At 43.3% G+C, this 25,522-nt stretch overlaps 1 protein-coding gene and 1 non-coding gene across 5 annotated transcripts in view; both read left to right on the top strand.

Moving 5' to 3' along the window:
- The window catches only part of LOC123771509 (carbonic anhydrase 2), a 277,143-nt gene that overhangs the window by 237,236 nt on the left and 14,385 nt on the right, over nucleotides 1-25,522 (top strand). For 2 of the 4 annotated variants that reach the window (XM_069313650.1, XM_069313649.1), the window contains exon 7: nucleotides 19,835-19,921. In XM_069313650.1, the coding sequence (XP_069169751.1) occupies nucleotides 19,835-19,921 (87 nt within the window). Of the gene's footprint in view, nucleotides 1-2,888; nucleotides 3,062-4,517; nucleotides 4,679-16,017; nucleotides 17,420-19,834; nucleotides 19,922-25,522 lie in introns of those variants that run through there. The other 2 variants (XM_045764103.2, XM_069313651.1) reach the window with 2 other exon arrangements.
- LOC123771602 (5S ribosomal RNA) lies at nucleotides 4,118-4,236 on the top strand. Its single transcript, XR_006774527.1, has one exon. It is a non-coding gene; the product is annotated as a 5S ribosomal RNA (ribosomal RNA).

Here is a 25,522-nt window from a genome sequence, read left to right as displayed (position 1 = left end):
ATTTTAAATGAAATATAGATTGTCAAATCCCCCCCACGCCCGACAACACACGAGTCCACAGCGTGACCACCACACACACAACCCCCCCCCCCCCACACACACAACCCCCCCCCCACACACACACAACCCCCCCCTCCACACAACCCCCCCCCACACACACACAACCCCCCCCCACACACACACAACCCCCCCCCCACACACACAACCCCCCCCCTCCACACAACCCCCCCCACACACACACAACCCCCCCCACACACACACAACCCCCCCCCCACACACACAACCCCCCACACACACAACCCCCCACACACACACACAACCCCCCCCACACACACACAACCCCCCCCCCACACACACACACACAACCCCCCCCTCCACACAACCCCCCCCACACACACACAACCCCCCCCCACACACACACAACCCCCCCCCACACACACAACCCCCCCCCACACACACACAACCCCCCCCCCACACACACAACCCCCCCCCCACACACACACACAACCCCCCCCCACACACACACAACCCCCCCCCCCACACACACAACCCCCCACACACACAACCCCCCCCACACACACACAACCCCCCCCCCACACACACAACCCCCCACACACACACAACCCCCCCCACACACACACAACCCCCCCCCCCCCCACACACACACAACCCCCCCCCCCACACACACAACCCCCCACACACACAACCCCCCCCCCCCCCACACACACACAACCCCCCCCCCACACACACAACCCCCCACACACACAACCCCCCCCCCCCACACACACACAACCCCCCCCCCACACACACAACCCCCCACACACACAACCATCAGACAATACAACTTCCTCACACTCAATTTTTCTCGACAACTCTAAACTGAAAATACGAATAAGAAATGCCTCAGGTGGATATAAACAGACCAGAGGGGTAGCCTGATATATGGCTGTTCGACTTAAACACCAGCAAATGCACGGTGATATGATTTCCAATGCGAGTAAGGTCATACAGACAGTACACGATGGCGAAAAGGCATGTAAAAATGATCTGGGAATAAACCTATCCCCCAGGCCAATCTATGAGGCATATATTGTGATATAATATCAGCGGCGTATGCAATGCTGACGGGCTGTCACATTACTGGAGCCGTGATTCAATGTCACTCAACCCACACCATTAATAAACATAACCAAATCACTAAACCACTCCTCTAGTTATGCACAAGCCAAACAACAGTTGAACAGAGCACTAAATTGCTATTCAGTAATATATATATTGATACTTCAACTGATAATCTGTAAACTTTTCAAGTAAATCTTTATCTCTAGTGAAGTCTACTCTCAGCTTTGTGTTTTTTTTCCATGTAATAATGTTAAACTGTATTACAGAAATAACATTTTTTGGACAATATTGCTACATATTACTAACTACACCTTCAGGGCCGGCTACCGTATGGAAAGCAGTTGGTGTGTGTCTGCTAACCCTGGAAACACATCCCGTAACTGTCTCTATTTTCCGCGTGTTACAACTTGTCATAAAGTTGTTACATCTTGGCTTAACGTGTTTATGACGTATTAGAACGTTGTTACAACTTGCTATATTGGTTGTTATAACTGGTTAGGAGGTGTTAAAACTTGTTCGAACGTTGTACCAACGTCGTAGTTTCGGTGTGTGTTTGGCGGGTAGGAGGTCATATGAACCTTGTAGGATCAGCAAAATGCTCAAAGCTCTGGAACAAATCAATCGCCCGGTTCGCATCCCGTCGACGTCCCGAGTGGTGGAATATAATAAAGATGGAAATGAGGGTGGGTTGTGGGAGCCAATAAGAATGTGTTTCCGATGGAGGGAGGCAGGAGAAGGAGTCGTTACGGCACCCACTCCACACAAGCCTTGGAGTCGTCCATTCCTGCAATTATCAATTCATTTTAGCCGGGCGGGTCGCGTTGAGAGCCCGGGCCTCACCCAGCACCAGGAATGTCGTCCTGGTGGTCGCCTGATGACACATAGAGGTACATGTGTCATGACACATAGAGGCTACATGTGTCATAACACATAGAGGCTACACATGTCATAACACATAGATGGTACACATGACAACACATAGATGGTACACATGTCATAACACATAGATGGTACACATGTCAACACATAGAGGGTACACATGTCATAACACATAGAGGCTACACATGTCATAACACATAGAGGCTACACATGTCATAACACATAGATGGTACACATGTCAACACATAGATGGTACACATGTCATAACACATAGATGGTACACATGTCAACACATAGAGGGTACACATGTCATAACACATAGAGGCTACACATGTCATAACACATAGAGGCTACACATGTCATAACACATAGATGGTACACATGTCAACACATAGAGGGCTACACATGTCATAACACATAGAGGCTACACATGTCATAACACATAGAGGCTACACATGTCATAACACATAGATGGTACACATGTCAACACATAGAGGGCTACACATGTCATAACACATAGAGGCTACACATGTCATAACACATAGAGGCTACACATAACACATAGAGGGCTACACATGTCATAACACATAGAGGAAACTCCCCTCGGTGAAAATCATAAACACATTACTAAAGGAAGATTTCAATTATTTCTCATTCCCAATCAAATATTGATTAGAAAGACAGAGTTCAAGAACCACTCATTACCTAACCAAATTTCGTTATAGAACAAAATTTTCCAAACTTTAAACTTTATAATTTAATATTTTTAGACCTAAAAATAGTAATTAATGTAATTAACATATTCATTTACCTCAGGACGTACTAGAGAGGTATAGAAACATTACAAAGATGTTAGTAAGGCCTTGTGACGGCTGTAACTTGCTCAGGTACCCGATGGAACTTCACTTGGTCCACTACAACGCAGCTTACGGAACTCTGACGGAGGCTATCAAGAGGCAGGACGGATTGGCAGTGTTGGGAGTGATGATGGAGGTGTCTGAGACGGACAACCCGGCCCTCACGCCCCTCGCTAACGCTCTTCTCAACATAACACAGTCCGGTGAGGTCTACGGCGGTATGGGAGATGTGGGCTTTCTTTTAGGGCCTCGTCGCTTGAGTAGGTCCATGATGGAGAGTATCTACTCTCTCTCTGTTTCTGTCTCTGTCTCTCTCTGTCTCTGTCTCTCTGTCTCTGTCTCTCTGTCTCTCTGTCTGTCTCTCTGTCTGTCTCTCTCTCTCTCTCTCTCTCTCTCTCTCTCTCTCTCTCTCTCTCTCTCTCTCTCTCTCTCTCTCTCTCTCTCTCTCTCTCTCTCTCTCTCTCTCTCTCTCTCTCTCTCTTCTGGGATTCCTCATGTGCTGTCCTGTTCAACACGCTGCCTCTCACTACTCTTGACCACACACTGCCCTTCTCTCTCCTTGTTATTAATATGCCTTGGTAAACGGTCACTTGTAACCCCTAACTCTATGTCGGGTTATATAGTTTGTCAAGAGCTAATTGTCATTCTAATGAGTCTCATCTGGCAGGATGGTTAGTTATAGAGGCATGTGATTAGTGGTCCGCCACTGACAAACCTTGAATGCTGTACGAAGATAACTATAAGAACACGAGAGTGGGTAAAATATATGTATATCATATATGTATATCCCATATATGTATATCCCATATATGTATATCCCATATATGTATATCCCATATATGTATATCCCATATATGTATATCCCATATATGTTCGAATACGTCAAAAGTCACCAGTGCAGGTTACTCTTCTCTAACACACTCCGCGCCTCTGACATCTACTTATACCATCTACCATCTACACACTACCGCTCTCCCCCACCTACGCAAGGACCCCCTTCTCACTACTCTCTCCCCCTACACCCTCTCTCTTCTCCACCCCAGCGCTATTCCTCACACTAGAAAATGAAGGGACGACGACGTTTCGGTCCGTCCTGGACCATTCTCACAATCGACTTGAGAATGGTCCAGGACGGACCGAAACGTCGTCGTCCCTTCACCTTCTAGTATGTGGTCTGGTCAACATACTTCAGCCCCGTTATTGTGACTCCTCGCCTGTTATTCCTCACCTGTAGTAGTGTGTCCCACCTCCACTCTTGTGCCAACGGCCATACCACGTTGAGAACACCGCTTCTCGTCCGATCAGCGAAGTTAAGCACCGTTGGGTTTGGTTAGTACTTGGATGGGTGACCGCCTGGGAACACCAAATGCTGTTGGCAATAATGTTCCTCAGAATGTTTGGTAATATGTTTGTGATGTGTGTCTATTAACACGATGTACTGAACGGGGTGAGAATAGCTTGAGCTACCTCATCCCTTTGTGTGTATTTTACCTCAATAAACTTTTTTTTTTTGAGATATATACAAGAGTTGTTACATTCTTGTAGAGCCACTAGTACGCGCAGCGTTTCGGGCAGGTCCCTGGAATACGATCCCCTGCCGCAACTTATTTCAATTCAATTTCAATTTCCACTCTTGTCTTACCGTCGGGTCTTCTACAGGGATGTTCGCTGAGTTGTCGTCACCCTACCCTCTACGCGCCTTCTTGCCCAATAACTTACAGAAGTTCTACAGGTATGAAGGCTCCCTCACTACTCCCACCTGTAACGAAGTCGTTATCTGGACCGTCTTCGCCAATGCCATCCCCATCTCCGAGAAACAGGTGAGTCCCTCTCGTGCAGGTAACAGGTTAGTTGGACTCTCCAAGTCTTACTTGGAGATCAAAATCAGTCTTTACGTTAGCATATTTGGATTAATTATATTCTTGCAGGTTTTTATGATTGATGTGAAGTGATGTTTCCACTTCTGACTGCCTTGGTGAGTTTTAAACTGACTTGTTAAAGTCAGTTTGTAGGAGTGATGTGTTGATCTTAACACCTGGGACAGGTCACGCCACGACGCTAATAACCATTGCACCAGAATTCATGTTGACCAGACCACACACTAGAAGTTGAAGGGACGACGACGTTTTGGTCCGTCCTGGACCATTCTCAAGTCGATTGTGGTCCAGGACGGACCGAAACGTCGTCGTCCCTTCAACTTCTAGTGTGTGGTCTGGTCAACATACTTCAGCCACGTTATTGTGACTCATCGCCTGCACCAGAATTCATCAAATACTTAAGTGTCTATTTATGAAACCTGTACATCTTTCCACAATCTTGGTAGCTTAATTTACTTTGATTAAACAGTTTATGAGCTCGGAAACGCCACAAAGTTGCTTGTTAACGTTAGATTGCAAAGTTTCACAGCTCATAAATTGTTCAATAAATGCAGACCATATCGCAATGATCGAGGAAAGATGCACTGGTTTCGTAGGTGGACGCGTAAATAATTGATGATTTCTAGGTAAATTACATGATATAGGAGCCCGTGGATCATGGGGGTAATATTTTGTTTACATTTTCACTTTTGGTGGCTGGGCTTTGTCTGTGTTGTCTTGTGTTCTGCCTGATACATGTGTAGTGTGTAGTGTGTAGTGGGGTGGTGTAGCCGCGGTGTCTACTCCTTCACACATGGGTACTGGCTACCGTACAAGCTGCCTCATGGGTACTGGGTACTGTACAAGCTGCCACATGGGTACTGGGTACCGTACAAGCTGCTACATGGGTACTGGGTACCGTACAAGCTGCTACATGGGTACTGGGTACCGTACAAGCTGCTACATGGGTACTGGCCACCATACAAGCAACCACATGGGTACTGGGACCCCACGAACGTCAGCAGCATCAGTAATTTAAAGACACGTGCCAAGCAAAACCGGTTGATGCAGGTGTGACCGGTTAGGTAGGCGGGTGTCCCGGGCAGGTGACAACAAGCCTGCAACAAAAACCTGACGGTGGTGTTGCGCAGAGACGCCCTGCTGGGCGCCGAGGCGGCTGACGCGGGAAACTGCTCAGAGATGCGCACTTCGCGCCAAGAAAATAGTCGACTGACCACTCTGTCTGTCATCTAACTGAGCGCTCTATATTTTTGTGTTGTTTGCGCAATCGGGAGCCGGTCGGCCGAGCGGACAGCACACTGGACTTGTGATCCTGTGGTCCTGGGTTCGATACCAGGCGCCGGCGAGAAACAATGGGTAAAAGTTTCTTTCGCCCTATACCCCTGTTACCTAGCAGTAAAAATAGGTACTTGGGTGTTAGTCAGCTGTCACGGGCTGCTTCCTGGGGGTGGAGGCCTGGTCGAGGACCGGGCCGCGGGGACACTAAAGCCCCGAAATCATCTCAAGATAACCTCAAGAATCTCAAGATAACCTGACCCCCAGGGTAAAAAATGCCATGGTTTAGGGATATTATTGCCGTTTTCAGATAGAAATAGAGAAGGTGATGGATGAATCAACCTCGTCTCTCCTCTAATAAGTCGCATTTTTGACGGATTCGACTAATCCGTTAAAATACGACTTGATAGCAGAAATTGACGCAAGATAAAATTAACGATCTCCATGCATAGGTCTCGATAGGTCAGGTGGGTTGCTGGGGGTCATATGGCAAAACGGTTGTGCTTTTACCGAGTGGCAAAGTGATAAAAGTGGCTGGATGATGATTGGTGTATTTTTCAGCTCAAGAACACGCCCTCGAAGATAATGGGATTGAACCCTCGTTGGTGCCTGAGAGAGGGGGGGGGGGAGGGGGGAGTCCAGTGACGCAGATGCAATCCCAATCACTTCTGATAGATACATCACGCTGTTAATTTTTTTTTTAAATTTTGGCCCGAGGGGCGAGTTTATTGGGCAGCGCCACTCATCTTGTGAGTGGACACACCGCCATAGTGACAGTATTGGGCAGCGTCACTCATCTTGTGAGTGGACACACCGCCATAGTGACAGTATTGGGCAGCGTCACTCATCCTGTGAGTGGACACACCGCCATAGTGACAGTATTGGGCAGCGCCACTCATCCTGTGAGTGGACACACCGCCATAGTGACAGTATTGGGCAGCGCCACTCATCCTGTGAGTGGACACACCGCCATAGTGACAGTATTGGGCAGCGCCACTCATCCTGTGAGTGGACACACCGCCATAGTGACAGTATTGGGCAGCGTCACTCATCCTGTGAGTGGACACACCGCCATAGTGACAGTATTGGGCAGCGCCACTCATCCTGTGAGTGGACACACCGCCATAGTGACAGTATTGGGCAGCACCACTCATCTTGTGAGTGGACACACCGCCATAGTGACAGTATTGGGCAGCGCCACTCATCCTGTGAGTGGACACACCGCCATAGTGACAGTATTGGGCAGCGCCACTCATCCTGTGAGTGGACACACCGCCATAGTGACAGTATTGGGCAGCGCCACTCATCCTGTGAGTGAACACACCGCCATAGCAGCATGTACAACACTCCCCAATAGGAAGAAAACCCGCTGGGATGTTCATCCTGGTGTTATTTCATTGTGCATCTTGGGTGACTGTGGCTTGTTGCTGTATAGGACGTTAATCTGTTTTAATAATAAAACAGACTAAAACTTTTAGTTATAAACCGTTTTCACGAAAGAAATATATGACATTTGCAAGTGAAACTTGGTACAGCGAAGGAAAACAAGAACCCAAAACCTCGAAACTTTGCCCTCCTTTCCCTGAAAAAAAAACTATTTTGTTAGTGTTTGGAAGACCTGGGAGCCGGTCGGCCGAGCGGACAGCACGCTGGACTTATAATCCTGTGGTCCCGCGTTCGATCCCAGGCGTCGGTGAGAAACAATGGGCAAAGTTTCTTTCACTCTATGCCCCTGTTACCTAGCAGTAAAATAGGTATCTGGGTGTTAGTCAGCTGTCACGGGCTGCTTCCTGGGGGTGGAGGCCTGGTCGAGGACCGGGCCGCGGGGGACACTAAAAAGCTCCGAAATCATCTCAAGATAAGACTGGGGAGGGTAACAGGGCTCCAACACAGCATGGTAGTGGTGGTGGTGGAACTGCTGTAGCACAACGGGCACCATACAAGACCACAACGGGCACCATACAAGACCACAACACAACAGCATCAGCATCAACAGCAGCACTTTGCAGCATCTACAGCAGGAGAACACCCTACACGGTGCCAGCAACAGGTGGGTCAGCTTCCACAAGGTTCATAACATTACATCTAAACCCTTCACCCTCACTCCTTTTCATATGTTTACAAATAGAACACTTTCTCTGTAGACATGTAGGGTTATTATCCGGTTATAGGCATGTGTTGACTCTTGTATGCTGGTATACTTGTGTCTTGTGTAATGTACTGATCTTATTTAATATTTATCTATGTTTACCCTCGCTTTCTTTGTTTGTGTTACGTTTTCTGTCTTGCTAGATCTCGCTTACTGGGGTTCGAGGTTCTTGTAAAATATTCCGTTCTATTCAGCCCGTCTAAACAAAGGCCCAAAGTCTATTCCATGCAGCCGCCAAACCCATTGTTAATGAATACAAAACGGTTTACACACGACTCACAACTGATGACGTCCGAACACTTCCGGAACAAGTGCTTCATTGACGACTTGTGTTCGAACCACAACGCTGTAAATGCTTCACCCACGTACTACAAATACAAATAATCGCCAACAGAACCTAAACACCTAACCTAATCAGTGCCTAAATATGTACAATATGCTAATACAAAAGAATATTAATATATATTTGAGAAAGTTCCTGTTTTTGAATGAACAGCATGTTAAAATTTATGAATGGATCTTTGGGGTCGACCGCTGGATGGAATGGACTTTGCCTGAGGACGGTGTGTTTTATTTCCTTTATTCCTGTATCTTATTTTCCATATTCCGTTTTATTACCTTTATTTTTGGCTAATTTTCTGTAGAATTTATTTTGTATTCATTTATATATCCTTTAGTTTATTTGATTTCTTTATAGTATCCTGTCACCTTGTAATTATTACTTTAATTCTTTCTAAGTAATCTCCATTAACCTCATGTTTCCGTCTAGACATTTGTGCAACTTGTTGCATGACTTTGCACAGAGAAACACAGAGAAACAGTCTCCGTGGTGTAGTGGTAAGACACTCGCCTGGCGTTCCGCGAGCGCTTTGTCGTGGGTTCGTATCCTGGCCGGGGAGGATTTACTGGCCGTAAATCCTTAACTGTAGCCTCTGTTTAACTCAACAGTAAAATGTGTACTTGGTTGTAACAACGATTCTTCGCGGCGGGGATCGTATTCCAGGGACCTGCCCGAAACGCTACGCGTACTAGTGGCTCTACAAGAACCTTACCTTGAGGTTACCTTGAGGTGCTTCCGGGGCTTAGCGTCCCCGAGAATGTAACAACTCTTGTATATATCTAATAAAAATAAATAAATAATAATAAATAAAAAACTATCTATCTCCAGTGAGTAGAGCGCCCTCAAATAAAGCATTGGCTGAGGTAACTTGGACGCCATATTGAATTCCCAGCATGCAGCTCTTTGAGAGTGTGAAATTAAGTTTTATGAGTTATATTCTGTAGGCCTCTCGGTTGAACCTTTTGGGCATGAATATATTGTCTATTTGAGTAATTATTTTAATATAATTTTAATAGCACGGGTAATATATACCTGTTTTTCACTAGGTTATACTTTTTTTTTTGTAAATATTTAGAAAAACGGCCTTGTGCAGGCGATGAGTCACAATAACGTGGCTGAAGTATGCTGACCAGACCACACACTAGAAGGTGAAGGGACGACGACGTTTCGGTCTGTCCTGGACCATTCTCAAGTCGATTGTGACTTGAGAATCGACTTGAGAATGGTCCAGGACGGACCGAAACGGCGTCGTCCCTTCAACTTCAGGTGTGTGGTCTGGTCAAAAACGGCCTTTTTGTAACTTTTGTTAACAAAAATAATTGTAAATAATTTGCATATAAGTATATAATATTCATGTTCATAAGGGTTCTCGGAGAGCCATTATTTTACACACATGTGATGCTTTAAAACAGGAACTCCAATATGGCGTCCAAGTGACACTAGAAATTCCCCTTCCCACACTATTCACCTCACAGCTGTGTTCATTACCCCTGTGAACATTTTCTGAACCAAAACATACTTCGAGTCCTTGTCAACTTTCAGACATATAACTCTCTCGAATAACTCTCAAGAATAACTCTCTCGACCGCCACACCAAGCCTCAGTGGGTCGACTCTCCGTTTCTTCCCTTTGAGTCTACTGAACTTAGCAATTTTCAGACATTGACGTGACAGGAATCACCTAAGACTCAGCATTGGATTTTCTAGTTATAAGCACGAGTTAGACTGGAAAATGAGAGAAAAATGGACAACAATCTAGGTTTGTTAAAAAATAAAAGGAAGATATTATAGGTAGAGAAAGACATCAGCTTTTTTTTCAGTGGAATTTATTGTGGTGCAGAAATATATATATATATATATATATATATATATATATATATATATATATATATATATATATATATATATATATATTCAGTGAATCATACTATTTTTTTATTTCTTTAGTGTTTAAAGCTCTTCACAACAATATTTTTTTATCTGTGGTTAAGCATTCTATTCCCCCAAAACTTCCAGGTCTAATAATACACACCTGTAATATAATAATACCCACCGACGCTTTCAGTAATTGGCATATTTTCGGTATAAAAAGTTGAAATTTTAAACTAAAGGCCCATGGAGGTCTCTGGAACCCCCCTAAAAGCCTTTTGGAGGTCCCTAAAGACCCATGAAGGTCCCTGGGGGCCCCTGGAGGTCCCTGGAGGCCACCTGAAAGTCCCTGAAGGTCCCTGAAAGCTCCTAAAGGCTTCCTGGAGGTCCCTTAAGGTTTCTGGAGGCCCCCTAGAGGCCCCTTGAGGTCCCTGGAGGCGCTCCTAGAGTTTTTGAGGTCCCTAGAGGCCCCTGGAGGTCCTTGGATGTCCCCTGGAGGACCCTCGAGTCCCCTAAAGGCCTCCTGGAGGTCCCTAAAGACCCCTGGCGGTCCCTGGAGGCCACCTGAATGTTCCCTGGAGGTCCCTGGAGGCTCCTAAAGGCCTCCTGGAGGTCCCCTGGAGGACCCTCTAGTCCCCTAAAGGCCTCCTGGAGGTCCCTAAAGGCTTCCTGGAGGTCCCTAAAGGCCCCTGGAGGCCCCTGGCGGTCCTTGGAGGCCTTTGGAGGCCACCTGAATGTCCCTGTAGGTCCCTGAAGGCCTCCTGGAGGTCCCTAAAGACCGCTGGAGGTCTCTCAAGGCCCCTGGAGGTCTCTGGAGGCCTCTGGAGACACCTAAAGGACCCCTGAAGGTCTCTGGAGGCCCCTGGAAGTCCCCTAGATATCCGTGGAGGTCTCAAGAGGCCCGTGGAGGTATCTGAAGGTCCCCAGGATGTCCCTGGAGGCCCTTAGAAGTCCCCTAGTGGTCACCTGGAGACTCCTAAAAACTCCCTGGTGGTCCCTAAATACCCCTGGAGGCCTCTGGAGGACACTGGAATGTCCCTGGAGGACACCTGAATGTCCCTGGAGGTTCCCGTGAGGCTCCTGGAAGCCCCTGGAGGTCCCCTAGAGGCCCAATGAGGTCTCTGGGGGCCCCTGGAGGTCTCTGGAGGCCCCTACAGCTCCCTGGAGGCCACTAGAGATCCCTGGAGGCCCTTGGAGGTCTCTGGAGGCCCTTGGAGGTCCCTGGAGGTCTCTGGAACCCCCTAAAGGCCTCCTGGAGGTCCCTTAAAGGCCCATGGAGGTCCCTGAAGGCTTCCTGGAGGTCCTTAAAGGCCCCTGGAGGTCCCATGGAGGTCTCTGGAGGCCCCTTGAGGTCCATGGAGGTCTTTGGAGGCCTCCAGGACGTCGCAGGAGGCCCCCCCTAAAGGTACTTTAAGGTCCCTGGAAGCCTCCTAGAGGTACTTTGAGGTTCCTGGAGGCTCTTGGAGGTCACCTGGAGTCTCTGGATCCCTCTAAAGGCCTTCCTAGAGGTCCCTAAAGGCCCATGGAGGTTTCTGGGGGGCCCCTGGAAGTCCCTGGAGGCCTCTGGAGGCCACCTGAATGTCCCTGGAAATCCCTGACGGCTCCTAAAGGCCTCCTGGAAGTCCGTAAAGGCCCCTGGAGGCCTCTGGAGGCCCCTGGAGGTCTCTTGAGGCCCCCTTGAGGTCCCTGGAGGTCTCTGGAGGCCCACTAAAGGCCCCTTAGAGGTCCCTTGAGGCCCCTGGAGGTCCCTGGAGACCCCTGAAGGTTCCTGAAGGGCCCCCTGAAATTTCCTGAAGGTCTCTGGAGGCCCTTGGATGTCCCTGGAGGTCTCTGGAGGCCCTCTAGAGGTACTTTGAGGTCCCTGGAGGCCCTTGGAGGTTCCCTGGTGGTCACTGGAGACTCCTAAAGATCTCCTGAAGGTCCCTAAAGGCCCCTGGAGGTCAAGAAGCTATCGCCGATCATGCCGGGGCCCCCCAGGGGTGCGTCGTGAGTATACGCCCCACAAACGCCACCTTAAGAACCGTGAGTCCGTCGAGATCGGATTCAGTGACAAAAGGAGGATTGATAATAATAGGTTCCCCTCGCTCTCGACGTCGGGTACTACAGTTCTACGGGTGCAAGAGTTTGCCTCCTCAAATACCCGGGCGTCAAAATAGAAGAAGTCCAAGAGTTGTTGTTGTTGTTAAAGATTCGCTACTTGGAACAAGCAGTTCCAAGTAGCACGGGCTATGGTGAGCCCGTAGGTACTTAGTCCAAGAGAATAATCAAAACGGGCAAAAGGTCGGCAGGAAATGACAATCAGAAAGGAGAAGAGGGGGGGGGGGAACGAAACACAAGGAAAAGGAAAAAGAGTTCTGGTAAAATTGATAAAGGCAGCAGCAGGAGCATAAGGTTCCAAAAGAACAGAGGACTGACCCATGGAGCATCACGCTCCAGCAGCTGCCCACTAAGGCCCCTCACAGCAACAACGAGCCAGAAAGGGAGGGGAGGGCAGGTGTGTAGAGAACAGGGCAGGGCAGGTGTGTAGAGAACAGGGCAGGGCAGGTGTGTAGAGAACAGGGCAGGGCAGGTGTGTAGAGAACAGAGCAGGGCAGGTGTGTAGAGAACAGGGCAGGGCAGATGTGTACAGAACAGGGCAGGGCAGGTGTGTACAGAACAGGGCAGGGCAGGTGTGTGGAGAACAGGGCAGGGCAGGTGTGTAGAGAACAGGGCAGGGCAGGTGTGTACAGAACAGGGCAGGGCAGGTGTGTAGAGAACAGGGCAGGGCAGGTGTGTAGAGAACAGGGCAGGGCAGGTGTGTAGAGAACAGGGCAGGGCAGGTGTGTAGAGAACAGGGCAGGGCAGGTGTGTTGAGAACAAGGCAGGGCAGGTGTGTAGAGAACAGGGCAGGGCAGGTGTGTAGAGAACAGGGCAGGGCAGGTGTGTAGAGAACAGGGCAGGGCAGGTGTGTGGAGAACAGGGCAGGGCAGGTGTGTAGAGAACAGGGCAGGGCAGGTGTGTACAGAACAGGGCAGGGCAGGTGTGTAGAGAACAGGGCAGGGCAGGTGTGTAGAGAACAGGGCAGGGCAGGTGTGTAGAGAACAGGGCAGGGCAGGTGTGTAGAGAACAGGGCAGGGCAGGTGTGTAGAGAACAGGGCAGGGCAGGTGTGTAGAGAACAGGGCAGGGCAGGTGTGTAGAGAACAGGGCAGGGCAGGTGTGTAGAGAACAGGGCAGGGCAGGTGTGTAGAGAACAGGGCAGGGCAGGTGTGTACAGAACAGGGCAGGGCAGGTGTGTAGAGAACAGGGCAGGGCAGGTGTGTACAGAACAGGGCAGGGCAGGTGTGTACAGAACAGGGCAGGGCAGGTGTGTAGAGAACAGGGCAGGGCAGGTGTGTACAGAACAGGGCAGGGCAGGTGTGTACAGAACAGGGCAGGAATCGATGTCGGTCACTATCAAGAGACAGAGATTTATTGCAAATGTGGCGTCGTTAATTGGACCTTGACGGACGCCTTTTTTTTTTGGCCTTCCTAAAAGGTCTTTCATTCCTCCATCCTCTCTCTTACCTTGTATCTTCTCGCTCTTTTCTATTTTTCCATCATTCTTCCTCTTCTCCCCCTCACCTCTTCCTATCCTCGCCCCACTCCATCAGACCCCCGCAGTGCCGTGTATCGTAATCTCCTCTGCTTGACTTCCTTGGGGAGTCTCCTGTTTGTTCTCCTAGCAGCACCTGCTGGGATGAGGATGCTGCTGCTAGGAGAGCACCAGTAGCACATCCCAGCAACTGGTGCTAGGGGCCACACACCGGCTCCCCCATCCTAGCTGCAATTGCTGGTGTGTGAAGTAACAGGGATGGCAAGCACTGGTCCAGATAACCATTGGGCAACAGGAGAAGAGAACAGGGAAAACTAGATAACATACTGGAAGTTAGGGTAACTTGGATAATCAGGATAATGAGAATTTGGAAATAATAGGCGACACTAGAATCAATTCTGACAGGATAAATTGGATAGGTCCAGATAATTTGATAATTGGACTCGAGATATTTCGGGGAAGGAACTATAATATCTAATAGCAAAGGATTAATCTAGGCTAATTATAGGGAGTTACGATAAATTGGAACGAGTCCAGATAATTGGATAATCTGGATTTGCAGAGCTCAGGGAAGGAACTACAATAAGAAGCATTTAATGTAGGATACTTACTGGGAATTACGATAACACAGGATAACTGGGCGAGTATAATTACTGGAGGTAACACTGGAATAAACAGGATGTAGGATAAGTCACAAGCTAATATAATGCAGGGATATACCTAGAAATAGCTTAACACAATGGTAAAATTTATAAATGTAAGGGTTTATTGAAACAACTCGTTACAAACGTGTATCTGTCGAGTTCAAAAGCCACAAATTAAACACTAAATCCTTATGGATCCTACAATCCAATTTTATTTTTTTACAAAAACCCGAATAAAACTTACACTCCAAGCCTTCACAGCTTAGTGTTAAGCTGTGTTACATACCTGAAACTTCCTTCCTAGTGAAGTAAATAATCACAGCCTCTACTTCACTCAAACACAAAACACAGAATGTACATTACTCACCAAAGTATACAGTCTTGTGCTACTAACAAACACTGTATTTTACTATTTGGAAATTTTACCCTTAGAAATATATCTACATAAATACAATTTCCTATTATCAACCTTATTTTATTGATAATGATAGAGTAATCATCTTGTCTAAAATTTGTCTAATGCCATTCACTATTTGTTGTTCAGCACTGACTGTTTAACTGTGCAAGTTAAAATTCACAGCAAATTTTGTGCTGCTGCTTAACATTCTTAATATTGTCATCAAACTAATGTTGCTACCTATCTTGCCTTACACTAATGGCACTCAAACTATGGCCTCCTGTCTGCATGATAATTGTTTTATATCTATTTCATTATTCTGCACGATAAAAAACAGATGCACAATCATCTCATTTGTTGTGTTTTGTGTGTGTGTGTGTGTGTGTGTACTTGCCTAGTTATGCTTGGGGGGCTGAGCTCTGGCTCTGATACCACCCCTCAACTGTCAATCAACTGTGTGTATACTCGCCTATTTGTGCTTGCAGGATTGAGCATTGACTCTTGGATCCCGCCTTTCTAGCTATCGGTTGTTTATAACAATGACTGGTCCAATTTCCCTATCATACCTAGTTTTAAAATTATGAATAGAGTTTGTTCTATTCATAATTTTATGAATTCCACAACCTGCTCCTTAAGTGAATTCTATTATTCCACTACTCTCACGCTAAAAGAAAACTTCCTAACATCTCTGTGACTTATCTCAGTTTCCAGCTTCCACCCATGTGTGTGTGTACTCAACTATTTTTATTTTTTTTTTGTGTGTGTGTGTGTGTGTGTGTGTGTGTATGTGTGTGTGTGTGTGTGTGTGTGTGTGTGTGTGTGTGTGTGTGTGTGTGTGTGTGTGTGTGTGTGGAGAGAATGATTGAGAGAGGCATACACAAGAAAAGTAAGAGACAGGAGAGGGACAGTGTTGATTTAAAAGATAGGGTAGGCCTACTTAGCCTAGCACATATCTTAAATGACACAAGGAACCGCATGAAACATTGCTTCATTAACAAGGATAAGGAGGTAGTAACCAACACTTGTGCATCTTTCAGTTGCACGAGTTCCGGAACCTGCACGAGGACAGGATCAAGTATCTGCTCAACAACTATCGTCCTGTACAGGTCCAAGGCTCTCGGAAAGTCTGCGCTCACCACAACTACGTGCCTCGCCGGGTCGTCGCTTGCACCAAGCAATGATATCGTCCCATCTCTCCTCTCACACTGATATCGTCCCATCTCTCTCCTCATCTCACACGGATATTGTCCCCTCTCTCTCCTCTCCCTCGCCTCTCACTCTTCATTTGTCTTGGACTGTATTTTGTTTCTGCTCATTACAGTACTGTACAGTACTTCATTTCATTCACATCCAACTTGTGTCTAAAATTTCTGGCAAAATTTCACGATGAGTGACTCTTTTTAAACTTTTTGTTTTTGTTTTAATGTGACTCCCGTGTCAGCCTAGTGTCAGTACCCTTAAGGCCTTGTCTTACCCTCTGACTCACTCTGTCACCCACTTAGGTGGTGTTATCTTTGAATCTCGTTTTAACATTGTGATAGAATGAAATCAAATGAAGTCAAATTATATGTAGTATTTTTCACTAACTCTGACCTTGAATCTTCTCTTGTTTCATGAAGACCTTTCCCTGACTCTTTCTTACTGAAAGTGGCATTTCATCCAGTTGACATCATTCAATTCTGGTAGCCACGTTCCTATTCAGACAAAAGCAATCACTCAGCCAGTATCACCTTGTCGAACCTTTGCTACATTTACATACTTTGACGAATAAACGATTTGATAAGCAGTAATTAACCCTTGTAATGTGGCCTTGTCTATCTGTGATTCCTTTTTACTAATGATTATGATGGAAAATTACATTCACTGATTGCAGGATATCGGTGTGTGTAATAAATGTATGATTGTATTCTCACAAGTTTTGTGGGAATTCTTTTTTAAGACATTTCCTTGTATGTTTTAGCTGGTTTTGTTCCTAAATACTTATACAAATTAAGATGTTATATATATATTTATATGAATCAAATTAAGATGCAAATTATTTATTACATTTTAATTATAAAGTTTATACCCACATTTTTTAAGTTTATATTAAGAGTTTTCAGCTTTTGTATTTGTATTCATGACCTACATATTGAGCAGGGTTAATTTGTCACTGTGTCAAGTGGTTGGGACATGGAGGGGGGGGGGGTGGGGGAGGGCATGATCATAGTGTCCCAGTCCCCTATTTTATGTGTGTGTTTCCAGGTATACAGGTACAGTACTTATTTATATAAAGATTATTGCAAAAAAATTGTTGTTGTATTTTTAACTCGGATCCTAATTGATTTGGTGCATGACCAAGTGTGTTATTCTTTATTATTCTTATTTATTTGTACTATTACTGTTGTGATATTGATTATATTTGTTCATATACAGTATTATAAACTGAATGACCATTGACATACATTGAGTCTCCATTATTTTTCATAATAGTGTGCATGTAATTAATAATATTTAAATGACAGTAATACAAAGCAGTGTATGGCCAATACTCAGTTTAACAGCAACACAAGCTTATTGAGTTGCTTTACTGATAACTTAATTATCTTTCTTCTATTGATGGGATAACATTATATTATTATTATATTTACTTAGTTGGGGTACCCAGGTGTCCACCCCCTCCTCACACCACTCACTCTCAGGTGTCCCCCCCCTTTCACACACACTCCCCCAGGTGCCCTCCCTTCACACTACTGTACCAGATGTTCCCCCCTCACTTTCCCAGGTGTCTCCCCCCCCTTCACACACACACTTCCCCAGGTGCACCCCCTCACCCTTTCACACACACTTCCCCAGGTGCCCTCCCTTCACACTACTGTACCAGATGTTCCCCCCTCACTTTCCCAGGTGTCTCCCCCCCCCTTCACACACACACTTCCCCAGGTGCACCCCCTCACCCTTTCACACACACTTCCCCAGGTGCCCTCCCTTCACACTAGTGTACCAGGTGTTCCCCCCTCACACTCTGTGGTGTCCCCCCCCCCTTCACACACACTCCCCCAGGTGCACCCCTCTCACACTCCCAGGTGTCCCTCCTCACACTCCCAGGTGTGTCTCATTTTTAAAATGCTGAACAATTTGGAGGATGTTGATCTGGACAATTTCTTCAGGTCAGATGTAACACAGGCAAGGCACAACGGTTTCAAACTCAACAAACCACAGTGTAGGACTGAGAACAGGAGATGGTTTTTCACCTACAGGGTTATAAACCCATGGAACCACCTACCCATTTTAGCTGTAAATGCCAAAACTGTTAAATTTTTAAATCTAGCTGGAAAAGATAATCAATGCAAATAGGGGGCAGGGGGGACCATTGACAACCACTGGCTTCCTGTCTTCGTTGAGGCCACTAGTGTTAATGGCCCTCAGGTAAATTCAGGTAAAATATGCTCCTTGGTGTCCACACAAGCAAGTTATTAATAACAATAACAACACTTTACAGCTATACATGAGAATACACATTTGTACAAGATCGGTGCCCAAATATCTTAATCTTGGTAGATATATTGGTGATTGTATGGGTAGTATCAGGCTGGGGGTTGAGGGCGATCCCCATTACACTTTTGGAGGAAGATCAGCCCCTATACCCCTTTCACAAAGTTGGTGGATAGGATATGTTCTGATTTGAGTTCGTAAGGTTTAGAATATATTTAAATATTAGTGTAATAAGATACTGACATGCAAAGTGTATATTCAGATGACAGATTTGCATTGTGTAAGGGAGTTTTACCCGAATTTACCTGAGAGACGGTCGGCCGATCGGACAGCACACTGGACTTGTGATCCTGTGGTCCCGGGTTCGATCCCGGGCGCTGGCGAGAAACAATAGGCAGAGTTTCTTTCACCCTATGCTCCTGTTACCTAGCAGTAAAATAGATACCTGGGTGTTAGTCAGCTGTCACGGGCTGCTTCCTGGGGGTGGAGGCCTGGTCGAGGACCGGGCCGCAGGGACACTAAAGCCCCGAAATCATCTCAAGATAAGCTCAAGATAGGCCCACTAACACTAGTGACCTCGATGAGGACAGGAAGTCGTTGGCTTGTCAAAGATCCCCTCTGCATTTGCTTTGATCTTTTCCAGTTTGATTTTAAAATTTAAAAGTTTCTGCATTTATGGCTTCAGCGGGTAAGCGGTTCCATGGGTTTATAACCCTGTGGATGAAAAACCATCTCCTGCTTTCAGTCCTATATTCTGGTTTGTTGAGGTTGAAACTGTTGCTCATTGTCTGTGTAACTTCTGACCTTTTGTCTGAACATACTCAAAATTGTTCAGCATTTTAAAAGTTTCAATAAGATCGATCTTGTCATGCCTAATATTGTAGTGTTGTTAGCCCTGTGGCCCCTCAACCGTTCCCGACACATTCCAGATTGGTTCCAGAACGGAACCAACCGTTCCAGATTTAGCTCTGGAATGATTTTTCAGCAGGATTGATGTATAACAAACCCATGTTGTGTCCATTTTACACAGATTGTTCACTGAATGATGGTGAACGATTCCCTCCCTTACAGGTTCTCTCAGTGAGTTTGCAGATGTGTGATATGTACTTATCTGTACTTATAATTTATAAATGTAACATTTAAATTCTAAGGCCAATCATATGAAGTTTGAATGTATATACAGTATATATGTAATATTTATTATAGTTTCAACCAAAAGTTGTATCAATGTCTTACCTTCCCTTGCTCTCTCCCCCTCCACCCCCCTCTTGACTTCTCTTACACTTCCCCTACTTTTAACATTCTCACTTACTTGCTCCTCTGAATCAGCTTATGCCATTCCAGAGTTGACCTAAAGTAATGTATCAATTCTTTCCACAGTTGAGGAACTTCCGGTCCCTGATTGATGAACATCACGAGAATCTTGTCAACAACTTCCGCCCTCCTCAGCCTCTCAACAACCGCAAGGTATTTGTCTCCTGCCCTCGTAAGCTCCGCAAGAGGTTGCACCATCCTGCAGGTGCAAAGTAGATGCCACATGCCTGCAGAAGAAATAATAGCTACTTCAGCTGTATATAGTGAGAGCGTATCACACTAACCTTAATACCTAAGTGCTTTTTCTTGAGTCTGTCCACAGTAACAGCCATGCACCATTCACTGGTATGATTTCAGTTTGAAAGTACTACTTCCACACAAAAATAACAAATGAAAGTATATTACATTTAAATTTACAGTGTTATTTGCAGCATGCACACATGCATTTGCATGCAACCATGCACAGAAGCATGAGCACATGTTACTATGTGCACGCACTCATACACACAAAAACACACACACACAGACGTACACAGTTTACAGTTCTCCATCAATCCTTTACTGCCTCAGAAGACTGAAAGAAAGAATGAACTATATTTGTTGATATAATAATATTGAAAAATGCATGCAACAATTCCTAGCTTGCAAGTTATCATTACCAAGCTTACAATTTATTAATGCCAAGCTTGCAATTTATCAATGCCAGTCTGCTGCCTGTCAGTGCTCATGTTACCACCATACAATGTTCAGCTTCTTACCTGCCAATACCCATGAATGTTCAAGACTGCATTATATGAACCATCATATGGCAAAAATATGCTTGAAAATTGATGTAAATGCATTTAAACACACACATACTCACATGTGCACGCATGCACACACATGCACGCATATGCACATACATGCACACACTATGAGGAGAGACTACAGGAATTAAACCTCATGTCACTGGGAGACACAAATTAGAGAGGACATGATCATCACATACAAGATTCTCAGAGGAATTGATAGGGTTGATAAAGACAGACTATTTATCACAAGGGGTACACGCACTATGGAACATAGTACGTGTGCCCCTTGTGCACTCAAACTGAGTGCCCAAATGAGCCACAGAGACGTTAGAAATAATTTTGTCAATGTCAGAGTAGTAGACAAATGGAATGCATTAGGAAGTGATGGGGTGGAGGCTGACTCCATACACAGCTTCAAGTGTAGATATGATAGAGCAAAGTAGGCTCAGGAACCTGTACATTAGTTGATTGACAGTTGAGAGGCGGGACCAAAGACCCAGAGCTCAACCACCGCAAGCACAACTAGGTAAGTGCAACTAGGAAAATACACATGCACGCACCCACAAACTGAAGGAATGGTTCAACAAATGACAATTAAGAGTTTAACCCAAGCAAATATAAAGTAATGAAAATAGGTGTAGGAAGCAGGAGGCCAGCTACAAGGTACCATTTGGGAGATGAAATTTTTCAAGAATCAGAGTATGAAAGACCTGGAGATTGTTATCATACCACACCTGTCCCCTAAAGCCCACATCAAGAGGATATCATCAGCAGCATATGCTAGGTTGGCCAACATAAGTACAACCTTTAGAAACTTGTATAAGAAATAATTCAGAACCTTGTATACCACATATATCAGACCAATCCTGGAATGTGCAGCTCCAGCATGGAGTCTAACTCGTCAAGCACAAGTGTAAATTGGAGAAGGTTCAGAGGTATGCCACCAGACTAGTACCCAAGCTGAGGGGCTGAGCTATGAGGAGAGACTATGTGAACTAAAAGTCATGTCGCTGGAAGACATGAAGAGTTAGAGACATGATCACCACATATAAGATGTCCAGAGGAATTGATAATGTAAAGACAGTTTATTTAACACAAGAGGACACAGGAGGAAATTTAATACCCAAATAAGCCATAGAGACATTAGAAAGAACATTTTTAATGTCAATAGTTAACAAATAGAATGCATTAGGAAGTGATGTTATGGAGGCAGACTCCATACACAGTTTCAAATGTAGATATGATAAAGCCCAATAGACTCTGGAATCTGTACACGTTAATTGAGTCGAGAGGTGGGACCAGTCAAAGCTCAACCCCCACCAAGCACAACTATTCTAGTACACACACACATATACACATACAGCGAGCCGAAAGCCAATAAGGATGGTAGCCCACAGATAAATTTATATTGGTTTGAGTGCATTTATATAGATTTAAGTGCATTTTTTACTGGTGTAGGTGCATGTATTGTATAGTGGTTTAAGTGTATTTTACATACACCACATGCAAGACACTTTAGTTTGAGTTTAATAGAAATATGTAGATATTAGTTCTAGTTTGATAGAAATATGTAGACATTAGTTTTAGTTTAATAGAAATATGTTAAGACACTTTATTGTGAATTTAATTTAATACTGAACATGACCAATTACTCTCTCAATACACCACTGCAGATTTTTATTAAAGCTTTGCAGAACTTGTCGACAAGATGTCCGAGTCTTATTCAGAACATTTGTGGTAAAACTTTCATATGAAAACAAATACAGTACATATAAACACACACACACACACTAGGCGGGACCAAAGAGCCAAAGCTCAACCCTTGCGAGCACAAATAGGTGGGTACACACACATGATAACAGTTGTCATATTCATTTTGTTTACAGTACGTATTCCATGAAGCAGTATACCGATACATATATATATATATATATATATATATACATTCATTTACCTTACGATGTTAATGGGAAACATTAGGCACAAGAGCACTTGTTTAATATAGTACACTACAGAATTACTAAAATTATTGTTGTCCAACATCAGAGCCCTTTTATACTTCATGGTTTGTTATTTTGTTATCGATAAATTGGAGACGACAGATGACTTTTCTACATATACAAGTTCAGTATGCCTGCTATATATATGTTTAATGTACAGTACTTGCATTTATTACTGTCTTTCATAATTTAATATATATATATATATATATATATATATATATATATATATATATATATATATATATATATATATATATATATATATATATATATATATACCTGTATATATTTGTGTAATTGTCATGTTTTCAAGGAGTAGCATTTTGCCTTCAGTGAAAAAAAAGTGCCAAATACAGAATTTATAATCATTTTTAAGCTATCAGAACTATATATATATATTATATATATATATATAAAATACTGTACATATTAAAATGTTACATTCTTCAACAAAGTATTTAAAGAAATTATTCTTATCTGGCAATGCATAGAAAACATGACATGTACATTACATTGATTTTTCTTGGATTTACTGTCCCCTAAGTTAATACAACATTTATAGGCTACATTGGTTTTACAACATGTTATTTTCTTAACATCCTAAACATTGTATATATACTTATTCTTCAATTTATTAGTGGACCCTTATATAACAAGCTTTGATGTTTTGCATTTGTGATGAATTGTAATTATCTTTTAGAGATCCACAATTTTAATCATCTGGATTATTATTGCATAGCTTGCACTTGTTCTCTTTGGATCCCTGAGAGTTCCCTGATCTTGACTTCCTCAGTCCAGGGGTACCTAGTTCTGCTGAATTTTCCTGGCTGTGTTTCTCTGATCAGCTCTGTTTTAATGTTTCTCCCAAATTCCTGACACAAAATACATTATGGAGCAAAGCACATGCCTCCCCTAACACATTTTCTCTCACACACATATCTTACCCCCCCCCTACCAAAACATACTGCCGGAACAACCGTGGACATGTTCAAGAGGAAACTAGATTTATTCCTCCAAGGAATGCCGGACCAACCGGGCTGTGGTGGGTATGTGGGCCTGCGGGCTGCTCCAAGCAACAGCCTGGTGGACCAAACTCTCACAAGTCAAGCCTGGCCTCAGGGCCGGGCTTGGGGAGTAGAACAACTCCCAGAACCCCATCAACCAGGTATACTAACACACACACACCCACCCACCTACACACTCACTATCCCATTCACATTACCATTCATTTCTGACCTCAATTCAATGTTTCTTCAAAATAATATGTATGACCTACGTGCACTCCACCCATAACCCTCTTCATCCACCATATTCCCCTCCCCCCTCCACACACACCAATCCACACCCCCACCCCTCAAATGCCCCATCCCAAGCCCACATAGAAATGTATTATATCTCTAAGCATAACTATTTTTTCCCAATGTCATTCATAATATAAACTTCAATTTAAAAATATGCCATGCCCCAGGACTGTTATGTAAGGATCCACTGTTTACCTAGATAATACACACATAATTTTTTATTATTATTTATATATATATATATATATATATATATATATATATATATATATATATATATATATATATATATATGTATATATATATATATATATATATATATATATATATATATATATATATATATATATATATATATATATATATATGTGTGCATGTTTACATATAGTGCCTTACTAAATAATATATAATGTATATACATGTGTGTATAAGATAACCATTCTCTTCAAAAATATATTTTTCTTTTGCAAGGTAAACATTGTTTTATTGTATAAGTTATGTTAAGAAATTTTAGCAGCTGCATTATCCAGTGATGAGATTTTATGAATGAATGAAAGAATGAATGAATATATATATATATATATATATATATATATATATATATATATATATATATATATATATATATATATATATATATATATAATATATATATATATATATATATATATATATATAATATATATATATATATATATATATATATATATATATATATATATATATATATATATATATATATATATATATATATATATATATATATAATATATATATATAATATATATATATAATATATATATATATATATATGTCGTACCTAGTAGCCAGAACGCACTTCTCAGCCTACTATGCAAGGCCCGATTTGCCTAATAAGCCAAGTTTTCATGAATTAATATATTTTCTCTAATTTTTTTCTTATGAAATGATAAAGCTACCGATTTCATTATGTATGAGGTCAATTTTTTTTTATTGGAGTTAAAATTAACGTAGATATATGACCGAACCTAACCAACCCTACCTAACCTAACCTAACCTATATTTATAGTTTAGGTTAGGTTAGGTAGCCGAAAAAGTTAGGTTAGGTTAGGTAGTCGAAAAACAATTAATTCATGAAAACTTGGCTTATTAGGCAAATCGGGCCTTGCATAGTAGGCTGAGAAGTGAGTTCTGGCTACTAGGTACGACATATATATATATATATATATATATATATATATATATATATATATATATATATATATATATATATATATATATATATATATATATATATATATATATATATATATATATATGTATATATATATATATATATATATATATATATATATATATATATATATATATATATATATATATATATATATATATATATATATATATATATATATATAAAATATTGAATTAGTGAGGATCCTAAGTCTTGGAGACGAGAACAAAAGGCACTTAAGGAGCCTTGTAAGCTCCATGTGTGTTCTCGTACATTGCCTACCATGTACAAAGTAAAGAATCCCACAAAATTACAAATGAAAAGAAAACCTAATATTTCTGCCTGTACATTGAGACCCTCACACCACAAACTGCACTTGCTAAAGTGGGTCCCCTGTTTTGTCTTATTTTCAGATGTATTGTAAACATAAGTGCTGATCTTGCTGC

The sequence above is a fragment of the Procambarus clarkii genome, chromosome 76, assembly GCF_040958095.1.
Source record: "Procambarus clarkii isolate CNS0578487 chromosome 76, FALCON_Pclarkii_2.0, whole genome shotgun sequence".
Taxonomy (NCBI): Eukaryota; Metazoa; Arthropoda; class Malacostraca; order Decapoda; family Cambaridae; genus Procambarus; species Procambarus clarkii.
Note: the sequence above shows the minus strand (reverse complement) of the source record. Positions and strands in the feature narration are given on the sequence as shown.